We start from the raw sequence: 25,909 nt of genomic DNA on the forward strand, positions 1-25,909 counted from the left end.
TGGGTTTGTGTGTTTTGGAGGATTAAAAACATGAAGTAGTTAGGTTCACTCCAGAACTGTTCTCTCCACTCTGAAATCTATACTCCTAAACAGTTCTGTTTTGTTTGGTACCAGGACAAATTGCTGAGGATGCTTCTCAGCAGTGGGATTACAGGCATGCGCCACCACACCCAGCTGCTGCTGAACAGTTCTGAGAGCTACTCCTGTGCTCAGTTACCGAAAGCTGAACATTCTCTTCGATCACTAGAAATCACCTTGTTTTGTATTCTTCATAATACTTAATATGATGTAAATGCTATTCAAATAGTCCCTATTCTATAGTGTTTAGGAAATAATGACAAGAAAGTCTGTACATCATCACCTGAAATTATCCTAGGTTAGGTTTTCAAAAGTTGTGTGAACATGCTTGTGTGTGTTATTTCCTTTTTTTAATTTTTTAATTTTTTTATTATTAGTTGTTCAAAACATTACAAAGCTCTTGACATATCATATTTCATACATTTGATTCATGCACTCCCATTTTTACCCCGTATACATATTGCAGATTCACATTGGTTACACATCCACTTTTCTACATGCAGCAGAATACAATAGACACTAGTATGGCAGTATGTAAAATGTGTGTGTTATTTCCAAGGACTTGATGAACGTTGTGGCATATTCACCAACCACAGAAAACTGTCCTCTTTATGGGAAATCCTGGGGATCTTGACTTTTCAGAAAACTGGAAGACTTCATTGTGTTTCAGTAGAAAATAACCATCCATGGTCACATCATCTAAGAAAACTACACTCCAAAAAATAAAAGAATGAGCTTCATGGGGCGGGGGTGGGGGGGAATACACTTGATGAAAATCCAATCTGCAGGAAGATGCGGAAATGAATTCCAAAGCAATCCCCCTGCAGATATCTTTTCTAAAATCCCCACATAAAGACTGAAGGCTTCACCTGTTTTTCACTGTCAATTGCCTAAAGATATAAATAGGTCTGAAGCTCATCTCTCTCCTTTTAGCAGAGAAGGTCAGATTACAGGGGTAAAGCAAAATAATAAAGTGTGTGTCAGGGTGTTTTACAGTGTCAGCCAGCCATCCCCACATCTCTTCCTTTCTACTGTGCTATCCTAGAATCGAGGATCCAGCAACAATGCCTCTGTTCAAACTTCCAGGTAGGTGTGCAAAAATGTTCTGAGAACTCATTTTATTTTATTTTATTCATTTGCAACCCTTCCTTTAACTATCACATCAGCTTTGATGATCCTTTATTTAAGATTCCCAATAGCTTTAACAATACATGTCAGAAAGAGGCAGGATGTTTTCAAGCTTTGTTTGTTTTTAGTTTGGGGAGGAGGGTAATTTTCTAAAATGGCATCTTTGAGGATCCCTTAGAAAACTGTGAGATAGTTGATATCTACTCTGCTAGTCTAAACAAAATCTGTACAGTCCAGTTCTGGGAAGGGTCCTACACAACATTTCTAACTAAAAATCATGAGCACGATGTGAATTTCAACCCAATCTGTTTATTCTGATGGTTCACATTCCGGGTTTATACACAGAGTAATTTAAAAACTAATAATGTTGTAAGTATTTCATTATAAAAGCAATGCATGTTTCATATGAAATAAAGATAAAATTATATGGATAAATAAAAGTCATAAACACTCATTTACAAAAATTAGAAAGTAGTAACAAGAAAAATATCACCACAGTCCCATTACCCCAAAAATATGCTCTTAACATTTTAGTGTTTTTCTTTTCAATCTATTTCCCATGCAAAATTAGAGAACCTTTTTAAAAACACAGTGGTCTTTATATTATGTTTGTAATTTTTTTAGTCCTTTGTTTGGCAGGATAATGCTTTGGTGTACTGTTATAACTTAACCATTTTTACTATGGTATTTCAAACTCTTCCATAACACCATTTTACATGGCTGTATAATATTCTAATTTTTTTAGCTAATCTCTTAGATTCTTTATAGTTTTGGGTAAGTAAAAATGTGCTCTGACAATAATTGTACCTAAAGTTTTTTCTGTGTTAAATGAGAATTTTCACTGGATTGCTTCTCAGAAATGACTGTTTGGTAGGTGTTACTAAATTGTTTCCCAAAAGAACTGTTTTAGTTTACCTTCTACCAGCATCATATGAGAATATTTTTTAATTCACGTTTTACAAGAAGTACTTTTTTGGGCTGGAGATGTGACTCCTTGGTGGAGCATTAAATTCATGAGACCCTGTATTCAATCCACAGCACCACCAAACAAACAAACAGAAAGCTTTTTAAGATTATACACAAGTATTTAAAGACATATTAGAAGCCAGGCGTGGTGGTGCACACCTGTAATCTCAGCAACTCAGGAGGCTGAGGCAGGAGGATCACAAGTTCCAGTTGAGCCTCATAAACTTAGCAAGACCCTTTTTAAAAATAAAAATAAAAAGAGTTGGGGAAGAGCTCAGTGGCAGAGCACTTGCCTAGTATGTGCAAGTCCCTTGGTTCCATCCCCAGTACCACAAAAGAAAGAGAGAGAGAGAGAGAGAGAAGAGAAGAGTAGAAAAGGAAATGAAGAGCTATATGATAACCATCTTCCCAGCATTTCCTAAGGCAGCAAACTTCAAGTAGGCTAAAAGACTGAGCTGGCATAACTCCTATCACCTTGTTCCTGTGCCAACCAGTGTTTTCCAAAGTACTGGTTAATAGCTACTATTATTTCTGTCAGTTGTTCATATAATGTATCTTGTTTTATTTTACTTCATACAGCGGAAGGAAAACGTGAGTATCTTGGACTGTTTCTCCTGCTATTTTGCCAGAGTATCAATTTAAAAATGTGATACTATTCCTTAATTCATAAACATGGTTATTTTTCAGCAGTGTTTATTAAATGATTCCCTCGAAAGTCAATAAAGATAAATAATGACCACAGATATTCCAAAAAGTAGCAAATGAACTCTTGGATTTTCTGGATCCCAAAAACAAAACAAAAACTCCGATATTTTTCAAAGAAAACTTCACTGGGCACTTATTTGATGTTTTAAAATAAAAGACAACCAATTAAAAAATTAAATAAATAAGAAAATAAAAGACACAGATTAGCCAAAGGGACCTATTGAGTCAACCCCAATGCAGAAAATTTTTTTTGTGAATTTTTGTGATTAATTAAAATACAAACTCATTTTAGATAAAATCATAACCTCGATTGGATGTTGCCCTCCATCTCCTATGACTCTTGTCCTTTTGCTGACTGATAGTGGGTCTGCCTCTGGGTTCCTCTGGGAGATAACATGTGGCGGATGAAAGATCTAGTACCTCGTCTCCCACACGTGAATAAGGCACTGCTGAGAAATATACATGTTTTTCTGAATCTGGTGGGTGGAGCGCAAGCATGACATTCCTTTTCTCAAGAGTCTTGCACTCCCTGTGTTAATAATAATGATCTCCAATTTCTGGATGGCACTGTGTAGCTTTTAAAGTGTTTCTTGTTTAATCTTGACAACAACTCTCCGAAGTGGATATTATTGTTATTAACATTCTCCTTTTATGATGATGAACACTGAGGCTCCCAGTGATCTTTTGGTTTGCCAAGGCCACCCAGCTGTCACAGTCAATTTTCTTATTCCTAATCCAGTATTCTTTCTGCTTCACCATTGTACTATTTTTTTTTTCCCTATTCTCTTGTCTGCTCTTAATCCAGATGTATCTGTCAAGACATCGTCACTCAGTCTGGGTGTGGTGATGCAAGCCTGAAATCCCAGACTAGGGAGGCCGGGGCAGGAGGATTGCAAAGTCAAGGCCAGACTCAGCAACTTAGTGAAGGCCTAAGCAACTTAATGAGATTCTGTAGCAAAATCAAAAATAAAAAGGGCTCAGGGTGTGATTCAGTGGTTAAGCGCCAGTACCAAAAAAATAAAAAGACACTGCTACTTGGATGTTCTATTATCTTATTATCTCTAACAACATGCTCAAAAAGAAGTCAGTAATTATCCATACAAACCTGAGGGAATTATTTCTCCTTTACTTCCTGAATTCAAGTTGTCATTAAATCTTATCTGCTTATCTTTTGAAATATCAGTTTCACTCTTTCCTTCCCACAACTGCCACCACTCCCAGAAGTATTTTTGATGGGAGAGCTCTTGAGTTAGGGATTAAATTTCAGCTGTGGTTGTGTGAAGTCGTCAAAACAACTAGTTGATTCAGTGGAAGGAAATAGCAACCATCTAATTTGGGGTCATCATGTAAACTACTCGAGAATAGAATTTCTACTTTTCAACTGCCTGTAGTGGTTTAGGGAGCCATAATCTTAGTAAAAACAATAATATTTAAAGATCTGAACCTGTTGGGGATGTGATGCACACCTATAATCGCAACAACTTGGGAGGCTGAGGCAGGAGGATTGTGGGTTCAAGGCCAGCCCCAGCAATTTAGTGAGGGCCTAAACAACTTAATGATATTCTGTCTCAAAATAAAAAAAATAAGAAGGGCTAGAAATGTAGTTCAGTGGTAAAGTGCCCCTGGGTTCAATCCCTGCTATAAAAAAAGATATGAAACAAATGGATATGTGCCGTCTCAGATAATGAATACTTGTTCTGGAAGAGCCAGACATCAGCAAATTGGATCTGGTCTCCAGGCATTGGTTCCATACCATCCTTCCGTAGGTTATTAGCAGCATCACCACAGACCCTGCATGACAAGCTGGTTGCATCATCATCCTCATCCTCATCATCATAACTGACTGGTCTGTTTCCATTTGCCCTTCATGGTGCATGAAGCCTCTTCTAACTCCTGCTTGCCACTCATCTGTGAGGTGCACATGCCTAATTGTGATGCTTAGGAAAGAATGATGCTATTTCTGGGGATCAACTGGCAGTGAGGCATTCTCAGCCATCAGATATACTTACTTAGGGCACCATTTGTTTCTTCGTGGATCATGATGCTTGCCAAAGAAATACTAACAGCTTCCAAAGATGCTTTTCAGTTTCAGGAAGTGTTTGAGTTTAGTGAGGCAAAGAGATGCATGAAGTTCAGCCAACAGAGTGAGCTTCTCTGTTAACTCTGCTGTGACAAATCAGGATTTTAAAACTCGCTAACCTGACAGTGGTGCCGAAGTTATGAGTGAGTTACCATCGTTTCTAAAGAAGGCTTCATTCTAAACAAAGTCATATCATTTGCCATTTCCTTAATAGCCCAAAGCTAACCCTAAATACCGAATGTGTGTTTGACCAAGGTCACCAAATTACATCATTCAATTTAATCAGGTGCTTTATTTTCCTTAAAGTATTTCCACATTCATTAACTTACTTGGTGTCACAACAGCTGTGCAAGGGAGGTTCAGTAGGTATTAGTGTCCCTACTTGACAGATAAGGAAACTGAAACAGAGGAAGGCAGAGGAGTTGGTAAGTGCAGAGCAGAGCCTTGAATTGATTACATTTACTTAAGTCAGAATTGGAAATGTTGCCTTTTGGAGGCCTGCGTAGACATAGGTGGCCTCGTAGACATTGGTGGCCTCGTAGACACTGGTGGCCTCATAGACATTGGTGGCCTGGCGAGATCTTTCTCTTGCCATCAGATGAGTAATGTTTCTGTCTTCTACTATTGCCTCAAATAGTTAATGGTTTACCATTCTCATGACTCCTTACCAGCTCTTTTTGGAAATACCAAGAGGCTTTTACCAGCATTACAAGTGATGACAAGTCAAATGTAAACAATTGGGATCTGGAGAGAATTTAACAGCGGAATTTAGCAGTGAAGCAGATACTTGATGATCCTCACTACTCTGAATGACGAAGCTGGTTCTCTTATATTCTAAAGGTTTTAGAGTCATCCAGTGCCAGGCTGAGAGCCACCCTCTCCCCTGATTTTAAGAAAGGGAAAAGTAAGGCATGTAAAAGCAAATTGGTTTTCCAAAGGTCATTCATTATGGAAGGCCATGGCCACAAGGAAGGGAAGTCCGAATATATGGTAATAAATTTTGGTGGCTCCCCTCTCCCACACAGCAGCATGTCACCAAATTGTTAGGATTTGGGGGAAAAAAATGAGATTTGATATGTGAGAGAAACACAATCTCTGTCTTAAGAAGGTGAAAATCCTGCTGGGAATGTAGCTCACCGATAGAGCACTTGCCTAGCAAGAGTGAGGTCCTGAATTTAATGCCCAGCACCAAAACGAAGAAGATGACATTTATTTCTTGGGACTAACAGATTTCCCAGTGATTGCTGGGGTCATTGATTCTTCTTAGGAAAATCCCTAAAGGACCAACAACCATATCCACATCTTCAAAACCACCTGTAAGACCACTAGCCTCATGGGAACAACTGCCACTTGGTTACTATAAAATCCAATCTAGCCCTGACAGCAACAGGCAATTTTCCATTAAGTGTTGGAACTACAAGAGCACAGTCCCATCTTTAGGACCCTCCAGAAATGTGCTATGAGAATCTGACCCATGTATCTGAAAGCAGATTTCTAAGCTGCACGCACAGAGAGATGCACTAATGGAGACTGAGGCCCAAACTGTGCTGTGTTTCAGCAACCCAGGTTGGGGAGCAGGGAAGCCATGCACTCAGTACAGTCTTGTGCCTCGCACCTAGCAGAAACTCTCAGATTTTTTGAGAAAAGAGACTTGAACCCTCATATATATATATATATATATATATATATATATATATATATATATATAAAAACCTCTTTTAGAAATCGATGACGCGATGCGTAGTTTTGCTGAAAAAGTGTTTGCCTCTGAAGTCAAAGATGAGGGAGGCCGTCATGAGATCTCTCCCTTTGACGTGGATGAGATTTGTCCGATTTCTTTTCACGAGATGCAAGCACACATATTCCACATGGAGACTCTGGCCACCTCTACAGAGGGCAGGAGGTAAGTGGCGTGGGGGGGCTGCTTAGTACCTGAGCACAAGGAATTGGACTTGATGGGGCAGATATAGCTCAGTCTGAATGATGGTTCAACTCAGAGAAAGAACTCTGCCAGAATTAGAAACTCTCCCCCACCCCATTCACTGTATTTTAGGGTGAGAACCAATGACAGAGAAAGGAGAAAGCAGTGAGCCCCAGACCCTCACCCACATCTCCCTGAGTCGAAGCCTCAAGCTACCTATGCAGTTGTTCCAAACCAAAGTGGGCCAACAGCGGTCCTGAATTTACTTGGCCTATATGCAGTTGCCACATAAACCGGAACTCACGAGGCTACATCTTCTAGCTGTGTCCCTAGCCAACCTAAGTGTTGTGTTTCCTGACCTGAGTCTTGCCTCCAGCCAGTCTGACAGCTTCTTGGCCTTAGGGATGCCTCTCTCCCTTCCTGCCCTCTGCCCTGCCCATCCTGAGTTCGTAATGCATATTTATTGCCTCTCCCGAGTAGTCTTCAGAGATCCCTCTTGACAAAGTCTTATTTTCTTTTACTTGAACTACCCTAGGATTCGCTGTGACTACCTGCCACACTTTAGTCCTCAAACCTACACTGACCACTTAGCTGGAATTCCCACTGTTCAGCCCTTCCCTCATCCCACAGCCCTATCCTCTGGTCTTATGTCTCTTAGGAAAAAATCAACAAACCACCTCCTCTGGCATCACCCAAAGAACCTCACACAAGGCTTGTGTTAAATTAAAAACTCAATAAGTATTTGTTGATTTGAGGAAATAATATTGATCCAGGTACTGTGCTAGGGATTTTATATACATCCATCTCACAGAGGGGCTGGGGCTGTAGCTCAGTGACAGAGCATTTGCCTAGCATGTGTGAGGCACTGGGTTCAATCCTTAGCACCACATAAAAATAAAACAAAGGCATTTTGTCCATATACAACTACGAAAAAATATTTTTAAATAGTAAATCAATCTCACAGAAATTCTCTAAGGTAGCTATTACTGCACCACTTTTTTTTTTTTTTTCCAGAGGGGAGATGGAAGCTCGCAGAATTTAAGAAACATGAGCAAAGTGACACAATTAGTAACTGTTAGCCTGTGCTCATGGCAGCACTTAGACTCCCTCTTCTGCTGGAGGAATGGTGTCATGTTCCCTAAGGGCCACTGTTCTGAGAAACACCAAAAGGAGCCCTTGTCAGGTGTCTTCAGTGACATCTTCTCCCTCTATACTTGTATTCTATTTCTGACACCTAATCCAATTTCTAATTTTCATTTTTTGTCCTCAAAATGAAATGGCATAATGAAACATTCATCTATTACAATGAAAATCCTGATGAAGACTTCACTCTAAGTCCTCTTATTTTTAAATTTTTGAACCCAGGAAAAAACGTTTCCAAGGACGGAAGACCGTTAATTTGTCAATTCCAATAAGTGAGACATCTTCCACCAAACTGTCCCACATTGATGAATGCATTTCTTCATCTCCAACCTACGAGACCGTGCCCGATTTTCAGAGAGTGCAGATCACGGGTGACTATGCCTCTGGGGTGAGTTGTCCTTGCCCCTCAGACAAAGCTACTGGGAAGCCGCTCAGCTGGGCTCTTAGTTTCTCACCTTCTCCCACTTCCTGTTAAAGAAGGTGTCCTCTCATCTGTCCTTTGTTCTACTTCGAGGTAGCACTTCCGTACTAATGTGATATGTTTTCTGTTCCTGTATTACTTTTATCATCCCACATGGTTTCTCCTCTGTGTCCTTTGCTTGTGTGGAGAACATGGGCAGTGCATGTGTCCCAGAATACACTGGACAGATTTTGACAGCAGGACCAAAGAGCAGCAAGGAGAGATGGTCAAGTCTCGCTGATGACTCCCTAAAACAGGAAAGGGAACCTCAGGGAGGCACCGGGAGCTCTAGGGGAAAGACGAACCCAAGGGAAACCTAGAATGGAGCAGGCAGCATATACATAAACCAACAAAGGAAACAGATCAGGAGAAAGGGACAAATGAAGGAGAGGTCAGAAAAAAAAAAAAAGAAAGAAAGATGAGAAAGAAATTAGAACATTCTAAGGGACTGTTTTTTTGTTTTTTGGACCAACTAAATTCTCCAGTTTCATGGCAAATGCTTACACAGTAGATTACGCTTGGAACAGGAATAGTAAGTGCATGTTAATAACAACTTGACCTGTTTGTCCTATCCAGAACAGTTGGTCAATTAATAAATCTCTTGTGCACAGACTTGCAGTATAAGTGTCATATTGGCAAAACTGTTATTTAGCCATGGGTCTGTGCTCCAAATATAGCTTTAATGACCAGTCCTGAGCCCCCTTCTCATGTAACTGACCCAGACAGGCTAAGTCCTAAGATACTAAGAAGTGACGCAGCAATGAAATGCAAACCGTTCTTGTTTATTTTTATTTATTTTTTTGTATAACATAAGATGATCTGCAAATGGCAGGGTTTGGGACACTAAAGAACTTAAGTGAAACATTTAATAGTGTTAAGTACATGTGAAACACAGTTTGAGAACTCCAGAGTTCTCAAATTACAAGACAAACTTGATACCCATGAGTTTAGCAGAAATGAAAGCAGAAATAAAAAGAAAGATGGGATGATTAAAAGAAAGATGGAAGGAAGGACAAGACACACAGATATCAGGGAGTAACTGCTCCTCCTTTGAAAGCTAGAGGGCACCTGAAACTTGGCTTGCAGTCTTGTAGGACATGTTCTACTTGGTGGCTGAATATAGCTAAGCCACTGAACAACTCCCCCTGGCTGTGGGCTGTACCTACACCAGTCTTCATCCTTGGAATGCAGAGAGGTAAAGGGGGAATCAGGGTTAAAGACCTAAGGCCTTAATCCCTGATAAACAATTGATTCGATTTATTTATTTATCCATTTATTTTGATTGATTCAATTTAATTCGTCTTCATTCAGCAGCCTCTCAGTGCTGGGCATTGTGTGGTACGTGAGGATAGAAAAGTGAATAAGAACCAGCTCTGTCCCGGAGGACCTGACAGTCTGGAGGGCTCTTCGGTGGCAATGGAACAAGTATACCATTGGGAGCAGACCCCCAGACCTAGCAACTGGGCCAGATTCTTCAGCACATCTTTAAAAATACTTGAACTGATTAGGATCCATTCCTGTATCTCAAACCATAGGGAACAAGCTTTTGTTTGTCCCAGGAGAAAAAGTCTTTGGACTCCAATTATGATCATTCAATGATTTCCAATTATACTGCCTGGGCAGGGCTGGCCCAGCCATGGGTTAGGGGTGGGGAAGGAAAATGGAACAGGTTAGGAAATTTCCAGTGGTTCTAACAAAGCTTTACTTTGGAAGTTCTCTAGTTTCAGCCAGAGGTAAGGTTCTTTTTCAAATTATCCACAGGAATAACTTGTTACAGGATGATGTTCTGATCCATCCGTCGTTGCAGAAGGCAGTACTTGAGTGATAGGGTCTGAGGGACTTAAGACACTGTATTTACCCCAAAATATTTCCCTGACTGAACAAGTGGTTCAAATTCTCACGATTAGAATTGCATTGTCTTTCAGTTGAGAGATTGTCTTCAGAAGTCAATCTGAAGGAAAAAGTATATACCATGGAAGGAAATAAATATATACCATGTTAGAATGAGTTCTTTTAATCATATTTGTTGGATAAGCATTGTGATGTAGCAAAAGTCAAAAACCAAAACAGGGGATCTGGGGTTGAGAAAGAAATTAGAACATTCTCAAGGTGGAGCATTTGCCTAGCATGGCAAGGCCCTGGATTTGATTCCCAGCATGGCCCCCCCAAAAAACAAAAAACAAATATAAGACTATAAGGGAAAGACTCACAGGACTGGTATGTTTTGGTGGAGACGAGTTAGAAAAACTCCCAGACCTGCTCCTGGAGTGGACCCAGAATCCAAATCTATTCAAATACAGGGGGAAGGAAGGTGAGGCTCATCATGGCCTCCAATACACAGGCGAGCCGGGAGGGGCCAGAGATAAGCTCCACCCACCATTTAGATTTTTACAGGACTCTGATGCTCTGACATTTTCTTGGCAGGTAACAGTTGAAGATTTTGAAGTGGTTTGTAAGGGTCTGTATCGGGCATTGTGTATACGGGAGAAATACATGCAGAAGTCATTTCAGCGGTTCCCGAAAACCCCTTCCAAGTACTTGAGGAACATTGATGGTGAAGCTTGGGTAGCCAATGAAAGCTTCTATCCAGGTAACTTATTTTCTTATAAAATGAAAAGGAAGCCGGGCACAGTGGTGCATGCCTGTAATCTCAGTGGCTTGGGAGGCTGAGACAGGAGCAATCTCAGCAACTTAGAGAGGCCCTAAGCAACTCAGCAAGACTCTAAATAAAATATAAAAGAGGGCTGGGGATGTGGCTCAGTGGCTAAGCACCCCTGAGTTCAGTCCCCTGTACCAAAAATAAATAAATAAATAAAATGAATAAAGATATATTCTTTGATTTAACTACTAAATAGTACACTTAAACTATGCCCCTAGATTGCAAGTAATCCAGTCTAAAAATATCATAGTCCTCTCTGGCTCCATTCCGCCTGCTCCCCACATGTCCAAAATCACTTGATTCAGTTTGTACCGCATCTCTTTAAACCTGTTCTTTCTTACCTAATTTAGGTCTATATTTCTCCTTGTTTATTGTGGTAGCTTCCAAATTACTCCGCTACCTTTTAATCTCACATTCTTTCAGTTCATCCTCACTTTTGAAACTCTGTCTCAAAATAAAAAATCAAAACGACTGGGCGTGAGGCTTAGTGGTAGAGCATCCCTGGGTCCAATCCCAGTACTGCCGGTGGGGGGAACCATACACAGAGGTGAGCACTTCCTCTTCCTGACAGAAACCTTCAGCTGCTCCTGTTAACTTCAAAGTAAGTCCAGTCTTGAGCCTGGCACTCCAGGCCTGTGGCCATCTGGCTGCCTAACTGCATTTTATTTATTTCTTTTTGGACTTGCCTGCTCAACCTATCTCTAAACTTATTGTCCTACTGTACCCTATGCACTCTTCTTTATAGTTGGAAGTACTGCCTGATCTTCGTGTAGCTCAAGACTTTCTTGCTCCTGGACAGCTGGGCTGTTCCCTGTCTCCAGAGGGCCCTACCCCTTGCTAATTGACCCTGTGTCCCAGTGTGTAGCTCCAACCTAATCTTTCAAGACACAGCCCAAATACTTCATTTCTTACCTGCCTCTGACCTTTGGATAGAAGTGAACTCTGTGTTCTGACTTTCTATAGCATTTTATTTGTGTATCTCAGTTTTAACTTTCTACCTTTTATATAAGTTAAATACAGATTTTTTTTTAATAGCCAGCCTTTGATAATTTTAGATTTCTATTGTGCTACTACCTGTACCATACTTGATTTAACCAATTTCTACTTTCAGGCATTTATATTTCTGATTTTTAAAAACTTATTTCCAACAAGGCTACAATGAATATCTTTGAGAAACTGTCTTTAGGATTATACTCTAGAAATGAAATTTCTAGAGAGGCAAGTATGTTGGATTTTTTTGACCTTTCAAATCGTCATATTATCAAAGATCTCAAGTTCTATGAGCTCATCTCTGTAATCATGTTAAACATTTGTCCACTTCGGTGACTCATAATATTAGTTTGCCAATCCTCTACAATATTGACCTTTAGAATGGTTATCTTGCCTGTGTAATTTCTCTAATATACTTAAATATAAAAACTATAAAATTGTTATTTAATATGGCCACATATTGTTTCCCTTCTTTGGTGTTTCTTATCTCCCAGTTTTTTTTTAAATCTTTTTTTATTTTAATTTTTTTAAAATTTTTCGGCAGACACAACATCTTTGTTTGTATGTGGTGCTGAGGATGGAACCCAGGCGCTACCACTTGAGCCACATCCCCAGCCCCTCTCCCAGTTTTTTTTTTTTTTTCTTTTTTTAAACTTTTTTTTATACCTTTAGTAATTTATTTATTTCTATGTGGTGCTGAGGATCAAACCCAGGCCCCCACTGAGCCAATATCCCAGCCTTATCTCCCAGTTTTGAATAGGAAATATTCAAACTTCTTCCTCCTCCTCCCTGCCCTCAGCTCCCTTCTTCTCTCTCCCCCTCTCCTCTCCCTCCCCTCCCCTCCCCTTTCCCTCCCCTCCCCTCCCCTCCCTCTCCCCCTCCCATTGAACCTGGTACTTTACCATTGAGCTATATCCCCAGCCCTTTTTATTTTTTATTTTGAGACCGGGTCCTGCTAAGTCACCAGGGTCTTGCTAAATTGCTGAAGCTGACCTCAAATTTGCCTCAACCTCCGAAATCGGTGGGATTACAGGCAAGTGCCACCATGCCTGGCTAATCATGCTAGGCTTTATTATTTTTGTCACTCGGACTACTTTAGTCGTCACTTGCAAAGAGGAGATTTTTGTGACGCCTTCCTTGGGCACAGCATTACACAAGCATGAATTACCATATTTGTTGAAAATAAAGGAGTGAGTGCTTAAAAATTGTGCCAGTGTGGAATGTATCCCGGCCTTCTTAGGCTGAAATTGTCAGTAGTGGAAAGAAGGCAACATTTACCCACTTCCTCTTATTTTTTTTTTTTTAAGGGGAGAGAGAGAGAGAGAATTTTAATATTTATTTTTTTTAGTTTTCGGTGCACACAACATCTTTGTTTGTATGTGGTGCTGAGTATCGAACCTGGGCCCCAGGCATGCCAGGCGAGCGCGATACTGCTTGAGCCACATCCCCAGCCCCTACCCACTTCCTCTTTTCTAAGTTCCTTTAGCAGAAATTATATGTGCTTTAAAAGGTGGTAAACATAATTAAAATTATAATTCCTATAATAAAAATTGATTTTATTTCTCCCTTTATATTAAAACAACTTTAGGAAACTATTCTGTATGATACTATAAAGATTGATACATGTCATTGTACCTTTGTCAAAATTCATGGGGTGTACCAAACCAAGAATAACTCCTAATGAAAACTGTGTCATAATGACAAGTCAGTGTAGGCCTGTCAATTATAACACTTGTTACCTAATCTCTAATGCAGGATGCCAGTAGTGGGGGAGGCTGGCCATGTAGGATGAGGGTTGGGGATATATGAAAACTGTACTTTCCACTCAATTTTTCTGCTTACCTAAAGCTGCTCCTAAAAAAATTATTAAATAAAAAATACAATCTAAGTCAGACATGGTAGCACATGCCTGGAATCCCAGGAACTCAGGAGGCTGAAATAGGAGGATCATAAGTTAAAGGCCAGCTTCAGCAATTTAGCAAGACCCTGTCTCAAAATAAAAATTCCAAAGGGCTAGGAATGCCAGATGTGGTGGGGCATGCCTGTAATCCCAGTGGCTTGGGAGGCTGAGGCAGGAGGTTTACAATTTCAAAGCCAGCCTCAGCAACTTAGTGAGGCGCTAGGCAACTCAATAAGACCCTGTCTCTAAATAAAAAATACAAAATAGGATTGGGGATGTGGCTCAGTGGTCCAGTGCCTCTGAGTTCAATCACCAGTACCAAGCAAACAAAAAAAAGGGCTTAGTCGTAGCTCAGTGGTAGAGTACCCCTGGGTTCAAAGGTAACCATCCAAACTCTTTCTTAACTGTGGTTTTACCTTTGCTTTTATGCAATTCTTTTATTTTATCATTTATTTATTTATTTGAGATGGAGTTTCACTCATTGTATTGCACAGACTGGTCTTGAACTCCTGGGCTCAAGCAATCCTCCTGCTTCAGCCTCCTAAGCAGTGGGACTACAGGCATATATCACTGTGTCCAGCTCTTTGCAATTATTTAACAGGATAATAAAATGCTCTAAACAGGCCAGGTGCGGTGGCACATGCCTGTAATCCCAGCAGCTCGGGAGGCTGAAGCAGGAAGATCATAAATTCAAAGCCAGCCTCAGCAAAAGCAAAGCATTAAGCAACTCAGTGAGACCCTGTCTTTAAATAAAATACAAAATAGTCCTGGGGATGTGGCTCAGTGGTCAAGAGCCCCTGAGTTCAATCCCTGGTACCTCCCCCCCAACAAAATGCTCTAAACAGGAAGCCTATAATGACCAACTTCAGTAAAAAATTAAAATTATTTAAGTTGTATATCAATTACTTTATATAAACTTCTAAATAATTCAAAAATTATTCTTATACTAGATAAAACATTATTATTATAGCCATTTTATACTATGAACTTAATCATCTTTGAAAACATAATGTGAAAAAAAAATTATTTACTGGATAAATTAAATATAGTTGGATAATTATAACTTATGAAGTATGGGATGCCAAACTAATGATATATTGTAGTTTTTCATATTTTGGTTACTTTTACATGGTCATTCATCCTATGTGCTGATATATTACTCTGTTTTATTGAAAAAGTCTTTACCCCTCCTCCGAAGAAGGGAGAAGACCCCTTCCGAGCAGATGACCTTCCAGCAAATCTGGGCTACCACCTCAAAATGAAAGACGGTGTGGTTTACATCTATCCTAACGAGGCAGCAGCCAGCAAGGATGAACCCAAGCCATATCCTTACCCAAATCTGGCTGACTTCTTAGATGATATGAACTTTCTGCTTGCTTTAATTGCCCAAGGACCTGTGTAAGTTTTTTAGTGAGACCTGATTAACAACCAGTGCTACTATTATTAATTATAAGAATACATTTTTATCAAATGCTCACTCTGTTCAAATACTATATTAAACCATTGGTTACCTTATTTCTTTGATTTTTCACAAATGCTCTATGAGGCATTTTTATAGTTTTATATGCTGAAACTTTGTAGAGTTAAGTAACTTATCCAAAGTCAGGCAGATGACTGAAAAGGGATCTGAGCCCAAATCTGCTGACTGCAAAGCCAGGGCTCTCAACTTTTTTTTTTTTTTCTTGATACTGGGGATCAAACCCAGGGTTTACATTCCCTGAGTTTATCCCTGAACTACATCCCCAGACCTTTTTACTTTGAGACAGAGTCTCACTTAATTGCTGAGGCTGGTATTACAAGTGTCTGCCCTGTGCTCAGCTGGGACCATTAACTTTGGACAACACTGTCACCATTGATATTAAAATGCCTTCCCAAGTCCTCCCTTGTGATTATGTCCAACTTCGATGAAAAACTGGAGCTCAATGCTTTTTTTTTTTTCTCTTGGTAGTACTGGGAATTGAACCCAGGGTCTTACACAAGCTTGGCAAATACTCTGCCACTGAGCTACATCCCCAGCCCCTTTTAAAACTTCATTTTGAGGGGGCTGGGGATGTGGCTCAAGCGGTAGCGCGCTCACCTGGCATGCGTGCGGCCCGGGTTCGATCCTCAGCACCATATACAAACAAAGATGTTGTGTCCGCTGATAACTAAAAAATAAATATTAAAAATTCTCTCTCTCACTCTCTCTTTAAAATAATAAAACTTCATTTTGAGTCAGGGTCTGCTGAAGTTCTCCAGGATGGCCTTGAACTTGTGATCCTCCTGCCTCAGCCTCCCAAGTAGCTGGGATTACAGGCATGTGCCAGTACTTTTCAGTGAGATTAACTATACAGAAGCCTGAAACATTTGTTCTAATATTTGTTTCCTTTGGTTGATAAGGGTTCTGATGATTTTGAAATTGTGATTGTTTTCTTTTCCTTTAATGTTCGGACTGTTTTAGAATTACGTGATTTTTATTTTTCACAGTAAGACCTATACCCACCGTCGCCTGAAGTTCCTCTCTTCCAAGTTCCAAGTCCATCAGATGCTCAATGAGATGGATGAGCTTAAGGAGTTGAAAAACAATCCCCACCGAGATTTTTATAACTGCAGGAAGGTAAAAAGTTTAGATACTCAGAGATAATTCCTGGCAAAAACATTAATCCAATGATTTCTTGAAAAGGCAAGAAAAACACTATTTTCTAATTAATCAAAATTTTCTCAGGTTTTGTGGATTTTTAGTGAAAGCAGAGAGACTATGTCTAAATTACTATTTGTTCCAGAGAAAGATATACCAAACTCTTAGCATAAAAAATTATAAGTGTGTGTGTGTTTGTGTAGTGCTGGGGGTCAAAGTCAAACTCAGGGCTTCACACCCTTGAGGGAAGCATTCTACTTAACATGGGCAGGACCCTGGGTTTGATCCTCAGCACCGCACTTATCATCAAAAACAAAAATAAGAAAAACAAACAAAACTTCATAAATTAAAATTCTAGGATTTACAAGATCTTCCTTCTAGTTATTTTTCTTCTGTTTCCTGAGTTAAAACTTTGGGGGAAGTAATTAAATAATAGTTTTTGAGTTCCAGTGTCCTCATTTGTAAAATTGGGAAATATATCTGCTCAAGACAGCTCTGTGAAATTGTGAATACCCAATGAGTTAATGACTGTGAAAATCAATCAATTAGAAACACTTCCAGTATGTGTTCTGGCAAGTTAAATGATTGGCAGAAAGTAGGAATAGGGAACATCTGAACAAAAATTTAGGCCCAAATCTTAGCTCAGCTTTATGTCTAATTTTGGACAAATAAATAATCTGTCAAAACATCATTTTATAAACTGGGTACAGTGGCCTAGTTTATAATCCTGTGATCCCAGTGACTTGGGAAACTGAGGCAGGAGGATTGCCAAGTTCTAAGTCAGCTTCAGCAACTAGCAAGACCCTCAGGAACTGAGACCCTGTCTCAAAACAGAAAAAAAATAAAAAGACTTAGGGATGTATCTCAGTGTTAAATCACCTCTGGGTTCAATTCCCAATACCAACAAAATAAAACAAACCCCAAACATTTCATCTTATAAAATCATACTTATAAAAATATCTATCTCAGAAACATTATCACTGTGCCATAGCCTCATCATTTCAACCCTGTCTTCTTTGGGGAGGAAAGCTATGGTAGCTACATTACTTCTAACTGTATTTCCGGGGTGGAGAATGGTCCCCAGGAACTCTGTGTGGGTCAAATGTGGAAGTATATTGGATGTACGCATGCACAAGAGAAGCAAGCACTATGACTGCATCTAGTCAAATCTTATACATCCTTGCACAGGCACAGAAAGGGTGAAAATGGGTTCTTTATTGCTGGCTCACCTCCACCAGCTGTCAGTTCCTACCACCAATATTTATTCCATTCTTCTGCCACAGTGGGATTTGCAGGCACCGTAGCCTCTAACAGAGTACTAGTATATCTAAAGCTGATTGCTGGTTTTTCTTTCTCTGAATATGCACACAGGTGGACACCCACATCCATGCAGCTGCCTGCATGAATCAGAAACATCTGCTGCGTTTTATTAAGAAATCTTACCACATTGATGCTGACAGAGTGGTCTACAGCACCAATGAGAAGACTCTGACACTGAAGGAACTCTTTACTAAATTAAAAATGCACCCATACGACCTGACTGTTGATTCTCTGGATGTTCACGCTGTAAGTGAACCTATCTCAAAACCCCACATATCTTTCTCCTATGACTCTGCTTCTCACTGTCCTCTCAATTATGTTGATTTACCACCCTTACAGAAAGCCACTTTTGAAGTTCACTCACTGTCTGTCATTTGTCCCAGATTTCATTCTCAGAGCCCAACCCCTTCCCCTGTTATCAGCTCCCTGTTCCCCTTGGCCATTCCCTAGCACTCTGTGTCCAGGCAGCTGATAATCTTACGGTTCTACTCCTGTTTCTTGATCCAGGGTCGCCAGACATTCCAGCGTTTTGATAAATTCAATGACAAATACAATCCTGTGGGAGCCAGCGAGCTAAGGGACCTGTACCTGAAGACAGATAATTACATTAACGGAGAATATTTTGCCACTATCATCAAGGTGAGGAAGAACCAACTGAATCTTTTTGGGGGAAGGAAGGGGTGTAGGGGATGAACCAGCTGGATCTTTGGGGGGCAGTGGGGTGTAGGGGATGAACCAACAGGATCTATGGAAACTGGCATGGCTCTTGAGGAAGGAGGGAGGGAAGAAGGACAGAAGGAAGGGAAGATGTGGTTCCTCATCTCTGGAGTCGAGCCCTACCCAAAAGAATGCAAGTATTTCTTCTGAAGCAGCCATTCTAATAATTTTAATAAACCTCTATTAAAGTTAAGGGTGTGGCTTGGGGATTAAGGACCTGGCTTTTCCCAGGCTCTGGATGCAAATTCAGGAAGAGCTGGGTGGGAATCCATACTCATCCTCACGATGTCTGTGTCTTAGGGAGCACGTGGAGTTGGGAGCAGTGTGTTTTGCGGGGAGAGGAAATATGAAGAGCTGCATTTCTTTTGTGGGCACCTCAGATATCTCATCATCTTCAGTCTGACTTTTTTCTCTCAGCTCTCTGTCAGGTTCTAGTCAGGTTCTACGAGTTCTTTATCTTCACTGAATTCTCCTCCTGAATTCTGAGAGCCATTAGATCTTCACTGAGAAATATTTTCCAAAATATTTTTCCTTTTATGTTTGTTTGTTTGTTTTTAACATTCCCTCCATTCTTCTTAGTAACCATCTCCTCTCCCTAGATCCCATGGGCTTAGGCCCCTGAGGGGCTGGTGGGACTCTCTGGCTTTGGATTCCTGTTTTGGCTTTGCAGGAGGTAGGTGCAGACCTGGTGGAGGCCAAGTACCAGCATGCAGAGCCCCGCCTGTCCATCTATGGCCGCAGCCCTGAAGAGTGGAACAAACTCTCCTCCTGGTTTGTCAGCAACCGTATCTACTGCCCCAACATGACATGGATGATCCAGGTCCCTAGGATCTAGTATGTACCTGCCCATGGGAAGCCTATAGCCTGTTCCCATGACCTGCCTCAGTGGCCCTGCTTGAACAAGCAACATGCAGACCTTGTAGACAGAAATCAGCTTTGTTGAAGCAGCACCTCAGTACAGGGCCCTGCATGCTTGGTTTTGTCCACTCTGGGTACAGCACTGTTGACCACATACAGGAATTAGAAAGAGCATTTCAAGTTCAATATTGGAACCAGAATCTAAATAAGCACCAAGCTAAAAGAAGAACTGTGTACATTTCAGTGGATACTTTCTTTCTCCTGGTCTCCTCTGTGTCCAGTTCATTCTTTCCCATATTCATCTGTACTGGGATGTAGCTGTCTTGTATCAGTACTGTGACCAGGGTCTGCTGATTGTCCCACCCACATGTGAACGTGCTCAAGTTCTCCATGATCACATGTTTTCCTTCAGGAGTCCCCAAACTGGTACCACGGAGGAAGTGGCCGTTCAGGCCACACATCATCACTCACTGCCTTCAGGGATAGTTTCTCTCTCAGTAGGTTCAGTATCATTGATGTTTTATCTAACTTACTTGTTTATGTGTTCTCTGGCAACCGCCCAGGTGCTCTGTGTGCCCTGTGGCAATGCAAGAGTTTTATCCTGTCTCTTAGGCCAAAAAAAGTAGATTTTTGACAGGGGTAGCACTTTCCATCTAATACCATTAAGGTATCCAGGCAGTAGAGTATGGTGATGAGGAGTACGCACTCTGGCTCCAGACTGGCTGTGCTTAAATGCTGGTTCTACCACTTACTAGCTGTGTGACTTGGGCAAGTTACATGAACTTCTCTGTGCCTTTGTTTCATTGTCTCTCAAAAGGAGTAAAAATGGCACCTAACATTTTTATGAAGATTGAATTAACTGATATTTCTGGTCACTTCTTAGAACAGCAGCTGGCATATAAAAAGTGCTATTGTCTGTTGTTACCATGGATCAGAGAGATTCTTTTTAAATTTTTAAAAATTTGTTCTTTTTAATTATATATGACAGTAAAATGTCATACATACACGGAGTATAACTTCCCATTCTTGTGGTTGCATGTAATGTGGAGTTACACTGGTTGTGTATTCATACAGGAACGAAGGAAATTTATGTCCAGTTCATTCTACTATCTTTCCCATTCCCATCTCTCCTCCCTTCCCCCTCTTTCCTCTTGTTCTATCCCTGGAAACTCCATTATCCCCCATTGTGAGTCAGGATCAGCATATCAAAGAGAACATTTGGCCTTTGGTTTTTTGGGGATTGGCTTATTTCACTTAGCATACTAGTGTCCACTTCCAAATGCCATAATTTTATTCTTCTTTGTGGCTGAGTAATATTACATTGTGTAGTACCACAGATCAGAGATATTCTTTTTTTAAAAATTTATTTTGTAGTTGTTGATGGACCTTTATTTTATTCATTTATTTATATGTGGTGCTGAGGATCGAACCCAGTGCCTCACACATGATAGGCAAATGTTCTACCACTGAGTCACAACCCCAGTCACAACCCCAACCCAGATCAGAGATATTCTTGATCACCGTTTCATGCTCACCAACTTGTATACAATGTACTTGTATAAATAACTGAAACTTTGCTCATTCTCTATCTGGATGTAACTGTGAAGGCTTAGTTTTCTTACCATAGGGGGTTTGTAGAAGAGAAGGTCTAGAAGAGATGGCACATAGTCTAGAAATACTTCCTCTGCCTATCCCAAACTGAACCCCTCTTTATGGGTAAGCAAGAAAAATATATGGGAGTGGATGTGGGGTGAACATTCCAGTTCTTTTTTCTGTACATGGTATTTGATCCTCTGATTCTCTCATAGGGGGGGCATCAATTCTAAAAAAATCTTCTCCTTTCCTTCTAATTTCTCTTTATTCTTGCCTCCAGTGATGTGTTCCGATCTAAGAATTTCCTCCCACACTTTGGAAAGATGCTGGAGAATATTTTCCTGCCGGTGTTTGAAGCCACCATCAACCCCCAGGCTCACCCAGACCTCAGTGTCTTCCTCAAGCACGTAAGTATGACCTTTCAGGCCTTCATACTGCTGTTCATGAACCAGTCCCCCGGCCTGGCCAAGAATAATTCTTGGTGCTTATCTCTTTACGTTTGGTCCTTGTCTTTGGAACTGAAAGTTTACCTGAAGACAGGGACCCTGCAGTTGGACTGAACCCATTGCATGGCTCACTTTTCCTGACAGATTACTGGCTTCGACAGTGTGGATGATGAGTCCAAACACAGTGGTCACATGTTTTCCTTCAAGAGTCCCAAACCTCAGGAGTGGACAATGGAAAAGAATCCATCTTACACTTATTATTCTTATTACATGTATGCAAACATCATGGTGCTCAACAGCCTGAGAAAGTAAGTACCAGAGAGCCAGGACTGGGGCTGGGGGTGTGGTTCAGTGGCAGAGTACTTGCCCTGCATGCAGTGAAGCCCTGGGTTTGATCCCCAGCACCCCAAAAGAAAGAAAGAGAGAGCAAGGGGTAGGGGAGGAGGGAGGGAAATAAAACTGCTAAAGAAAGGGCCTGTCTGTTATAGCTCTGTCCTCATGCATCAGCCCTCCAAGGTCCTCCACAGATTCCAACTCCAGTGTGTCCCACTGACCCAAATCAGAGTTTCTTTTCTTTAACTGGTTCTTCCATTTCTTTATTTATTTAGGGACAAAATTAGACATTTTTGGTGACTTCAGTTAACTTTCACAGTTCCTTTTCATTAGAAGTTTAGGAATTTATGCTTATCATTGTGCAATTTATTATAAAACTCCTTATTTTTACCTTTCCTGTTGTCTCTGGATAAGGAGTAGAGGAGGACTATAATGGATTGTGTATGGTGCTGGGGATTGAACCCAGGACCTTACACATGCTAAGCATGTATGTGCTCTACCACTGAGTTATAGTCCCAGTCCCTAATGGAGTTCTTTGGAACCATTTCCCCTAAAGTGTAAGCACCAGAAATGCTGAGATGGTGGTGCTGGTACATCTCCTGTTGAGACTGAAGATGTTTCAGTTCAACTATTAGTTACCTCCTGACTTCCATATCCTTTGCTACCTCTTTTTTAAAAAGTTTGTATTTAGGAAGAATTAAGAAGTTGAATTGGGATTGCCAGTTTTGCTGAATCCTTTGGATGGCTGCTCTCTTCCAGAGCATTTCTACTGAATTTTCTTGTAAACCAGTCTGCCTGGAACCTACAACTTCTTTGGCAATTTTATTTCCATAGGGAACGAGGCATGAATACATTTCTGTTCCGTCCTCACTGTGGGGAAGCTGGAGCTATCACCCACCTCATGACAGCATTCATGATAGCAGACAATATCTCTCATGGCCTGAATTTAAAAAAGGTAAGTTGGAGACTGTTCTTAATATTAATTTTTATCATGGATACAGAGGTGTCTTTTTTCTCCCTACCATATTTGATTCCAGCACTGGAATCAAATTCAAGAGAGCATAAAAGATTTTTGAGATTATTGAGTGTGATTTATTCTATAGAGAGAAGCAAAGGGACTCACATGATTACCTACCTAGTTGCCATCAGAGATGAGTTAATGCAGACCTCCTGACTTCTGGTTTACAACACTGAAAAGGGATAATTCAGGGGTGGTTTGGCTTACCTTGAGTTACTTTTTGCCAGATTTCTTGTTGTAGCATGCTTTAAAATGTTTCTTGTGAGAGTCAGAACTTCCGTGTGGCTAGGGAAAAGTAGGTTTCAGGGCGAAGTCTTTTGAGCTTTAATTGCCTAAGACCATCTTACTTAAGCAATTAAAGTTCAAATAAACAACTTGGTTTGACTCAATGCTTCTGAAAATGTACAATCCAAAACATATTTATGTTGGATAGTACTTACATTGAAACACTAGAATCCTTCTTTACTAAGAGTTTAAAGAGCAGGTGATAATTCTGTTGGAAGCTGAAGTTCCACATAGAACAAGAGATTTTAAAGTTTCTAGTTTCTATTCCTCTTTCACTCTCCTTAAACTTGTTTTTTATCTTTTTTTTTTCAGAGTCCTGTGTTACAGTACTTGTTTTTCTTAGCCCAGATTCCCATTGCTATGTCACCACTAAGTAACAACAGCCTATTTCTCGAGTATGCAAAAAATCCTTTTTTAGATTTCCTCCAGAAAGGGCTAATGATCTCACTATCTACGGATGACCCGATGCAATTCCACTTCACCAAGGTACACAAGTGGAATGTTGAGCAATACAAGAACATTTTTCTCAATGGTTATTTCCCACCCAAAACTTGAAAGTCAATCAAGGTGCTTCGTTATTCTCTTTGTGCAAGATGCATATTATTTCTTTTAATAATGTATTCTTCTCTCTCTCTCTCATTTTCTTTTACTTCATGTAAATAAACTGCAGGAGCCCCTGATGGAAGAATATGCTATTGCTGCACAAGTCTTCAAGCTGAGTACTTGTGATATGTGTGAAGTAGCAAGAAACAGTGTTCTGCAGTGTGGAATTTCTCATGAGGTAGAACTATCTTTGATTGGCTACCCTTCTGAGTAAAGGGTCTGGTAACTTGAATGTTCAAATATTAGAGAAACACATGTAGAAAAAATTTTCCAAACCAGAAGTGGTGATGTGGTGACTTGGGAGGCTACAGTAGGAGGCCAGCCTCAGCAACTTAGCAAGACACTGTCTCAAAAATAAATAAATGAAAATAAAAAGGGCTGAGAATGTGGCTCAGTGGTAAAGCAACCCTGGGTTAAATCCCTTGCATCCCCCCCCAAATTTTTCCATCCACAAACCATATGCATTTGCTGTGGATAGAAACAGGAACTAGAAAAGATTATTCTATCTCTCTGGCCATACCTTGGGTAAGGGAAACAAAATTGCTCACAATTTCTTAGGAGATTATGCACATTGAAGCACTAGTGAGTGCTTGTAATGGTTTCTTTTTTTTTTTTTTTTTTTTTCGCCTGTGGCCAACATAAAGGAATAAATTTTTGTGGGAGATTCGGTTATTGTTTATAACAGAGGTGGTGGCAAGGGGAAGAGACAACATTCTGCTTCCTTTTCTTTTATAGGAGAAAGCAAAGTTTCTGGGCAACAATTACCTTGAGGAAGGCCCTAGTGGAAATGATATCCGGAAGACAAATGTAGCCCAAATCCGCATGGCCTATCGTTATGAAACCTGGTGTTATGAGCTCAATTTAATTGCTGAGGGTCTTAAATCAACAGAATAAAATAAATAAACCAATACTAATATGAGTGAGATTTTTGTTGTAGAGTTTAAATAATAATAGTACCAGTTATTGAGTTCCTACTACATGAAAGACTGTATCAGATGTTCCACTGGTTTTATTTCATTTAATCTTTTTCACAACTTCAAAAGGCAGATATTATCTACATTTGGGGAATGTTAATAAAATTAATAACCGACATGGGGGTAGGAAAGATGGTTGAATGAGCCGAACATTATTACCCTAGGTACATGTATGACTGTACATATGGTGCAACTCTACATAGTATACTACCAGAGAGAGAGAAAAAGCTGTGCTCCGTCTGTGTACAATGAACTGAAATGCATTCTGCTGTCATGTATAACTAATTAGAACAACAGCAACTAAAAAGATTAATAATCTGCCAAGGATACACCTAGTGAGGTATAGCAGTGGAGACCTAGATTTGTCTTACTCCAGAGTTTTCATGAGTTTCAGGCAAAACAGTTACTAAAGCTACACAATAAAACAAAACAAAAAAACAAGCAAATGACTTGATATTGGGAGAATACAGACTTTTGCTTTTATAGAATTAAGCCTGGTTAAGGCTTTTAGAACCCTTAAAAAGTCCTTTGAAATGACACAGACATTACTACCCTGTGTACATGTACACTACCCCTGTGACTCTGCACCATGTACAGCCAGAAAAATGAAGAGTTGTGCTCCATTTGTGTACAATGTGTCAAAATGAATTCTTCTGTCATGTATAACTAATTAGAACAATTTTTTAAAAAAAGTCCTTTGAGGGGCTGGGATTGTGGCTCAGCAGTAGAGCGCTTGCCTAGCACCTGGTGGGGTCCGGGTTTGATCCTCAGCACCACATAAAAATAAAGGTATTGTGTTGTGTCCATCTATACCCCCAAAATAAATATTTTAAAAAGTCCTTTGATAGCATTCAAGTAAACAGTGGCTTTCTTAGACAAAACCAGAGCAGATATGCTCTAATATAAAAAATTAGTACTTATATAAGTTATTATACTCTGGGATAATTTATCTTACAAGAGGATTCTTAGCTTACCAAGGTAAGATATACATTTAACCTTTCAGAAACATGCATGTTACTCAAGGTCAGGTAGAATTCCAGTTAGCCAGATGAATACCACGTTTTCTATACACACAACCTTGTTGCCATCTGGTGACTGGGCTGATATTTCATTCA

The 25,909-nt window shown here is 40.2% G+C and overlaps 1 protein-coding gene across 2 annotated transcripts; it reads left to right on the forward strand.

The window, feature by feature from the left end:
- The first annotated feature begins 1,053 nt into the window (after positions 1-1,053).
- Ampd1 (adenosine monophosphate deaminase 1) lies at positions 1,054-24,734 on the forward strand. 2 transcript variants are annotated; one of them, XM_076861550.1, is made up of 16 exons: positions 1,128-1,164; positions 2,752-2,763; positions 6,680-6,860; positions 8,244-8,409; positions 10,906-11,071; positions 15,209-15,428; positions 16,497-16,626; positions 18,019-18,213; positions 18,475-18,606; positions 19,355-19,518; positions 21,416-21,542; positions 21,726-21,889; positions 22,749-22,869; positions 23,530-23,703; positions 23,888-23,998; positions 24,556-24,734. In XM_076861550.1, exons 1-16 carry the CDS (start codon positions 1,143-1,145, stop codon positions 24,712-24,714), a joined length of 2,244 nt encoding a protein of 747 aa, XP_076717665.1. In that variant the 5' UTR covers positions 1,128-1,142; the 3' UTR covers positions 24,715-24,734. The 2 variants fall into 2 exon arrangements, with proteins under 2 accessions (XP_076717664.1, XP_076717665.1); XM_076861549.1 differs by lacking the exon at positions 2,752-2,763 and having other exon boundaries at positions 1,054-1,164.
- Positions 24,735-25,909: the final 1,175 nt, after the last annotated feature.

This window comes from Callospermophilus lateralis, chromosome 7 (assembly GCF_048772815.1).
Source record: "Callospermophilus lateralis isolate mCalLat2 chromosome 7, mCalLat2.hap1, whole genome shotgun sequence".
Classification (NCBI taxonomy): domain Eukaryota; kingdom Metazoa; phylum Chordata; class Mammalia; order Rodentia; family Sciuridae; genus Callospermophilus; species Callospermophilus lateralis.

What these genes read in the sequence shown, in the direction of transcription:
- Ampd1 (XM_076861550.1), top strand. Translation starts at nt 1,143, where the DNA reads ATGCCTCTGTTCAAACTTCCAG. An exon ending in CAATGAAAGCTTCTATCCAG is followed by an intron (nt 11,072 to 15,208) that starts GTAACTTATTTT and finishes TTATTGAAAAAG; the next exon opens with TCTTTACCCCTCCTCCGAAG. An exon ending in ATTCTCTGGATGTTCACGCT is followed by an intron (nt 18,214 to 18,474) that starts GTAAGTGAACCT and finishes TTCTTGATCCAG; the next exon opens with GGTCGCCAGACATTCCAGCG.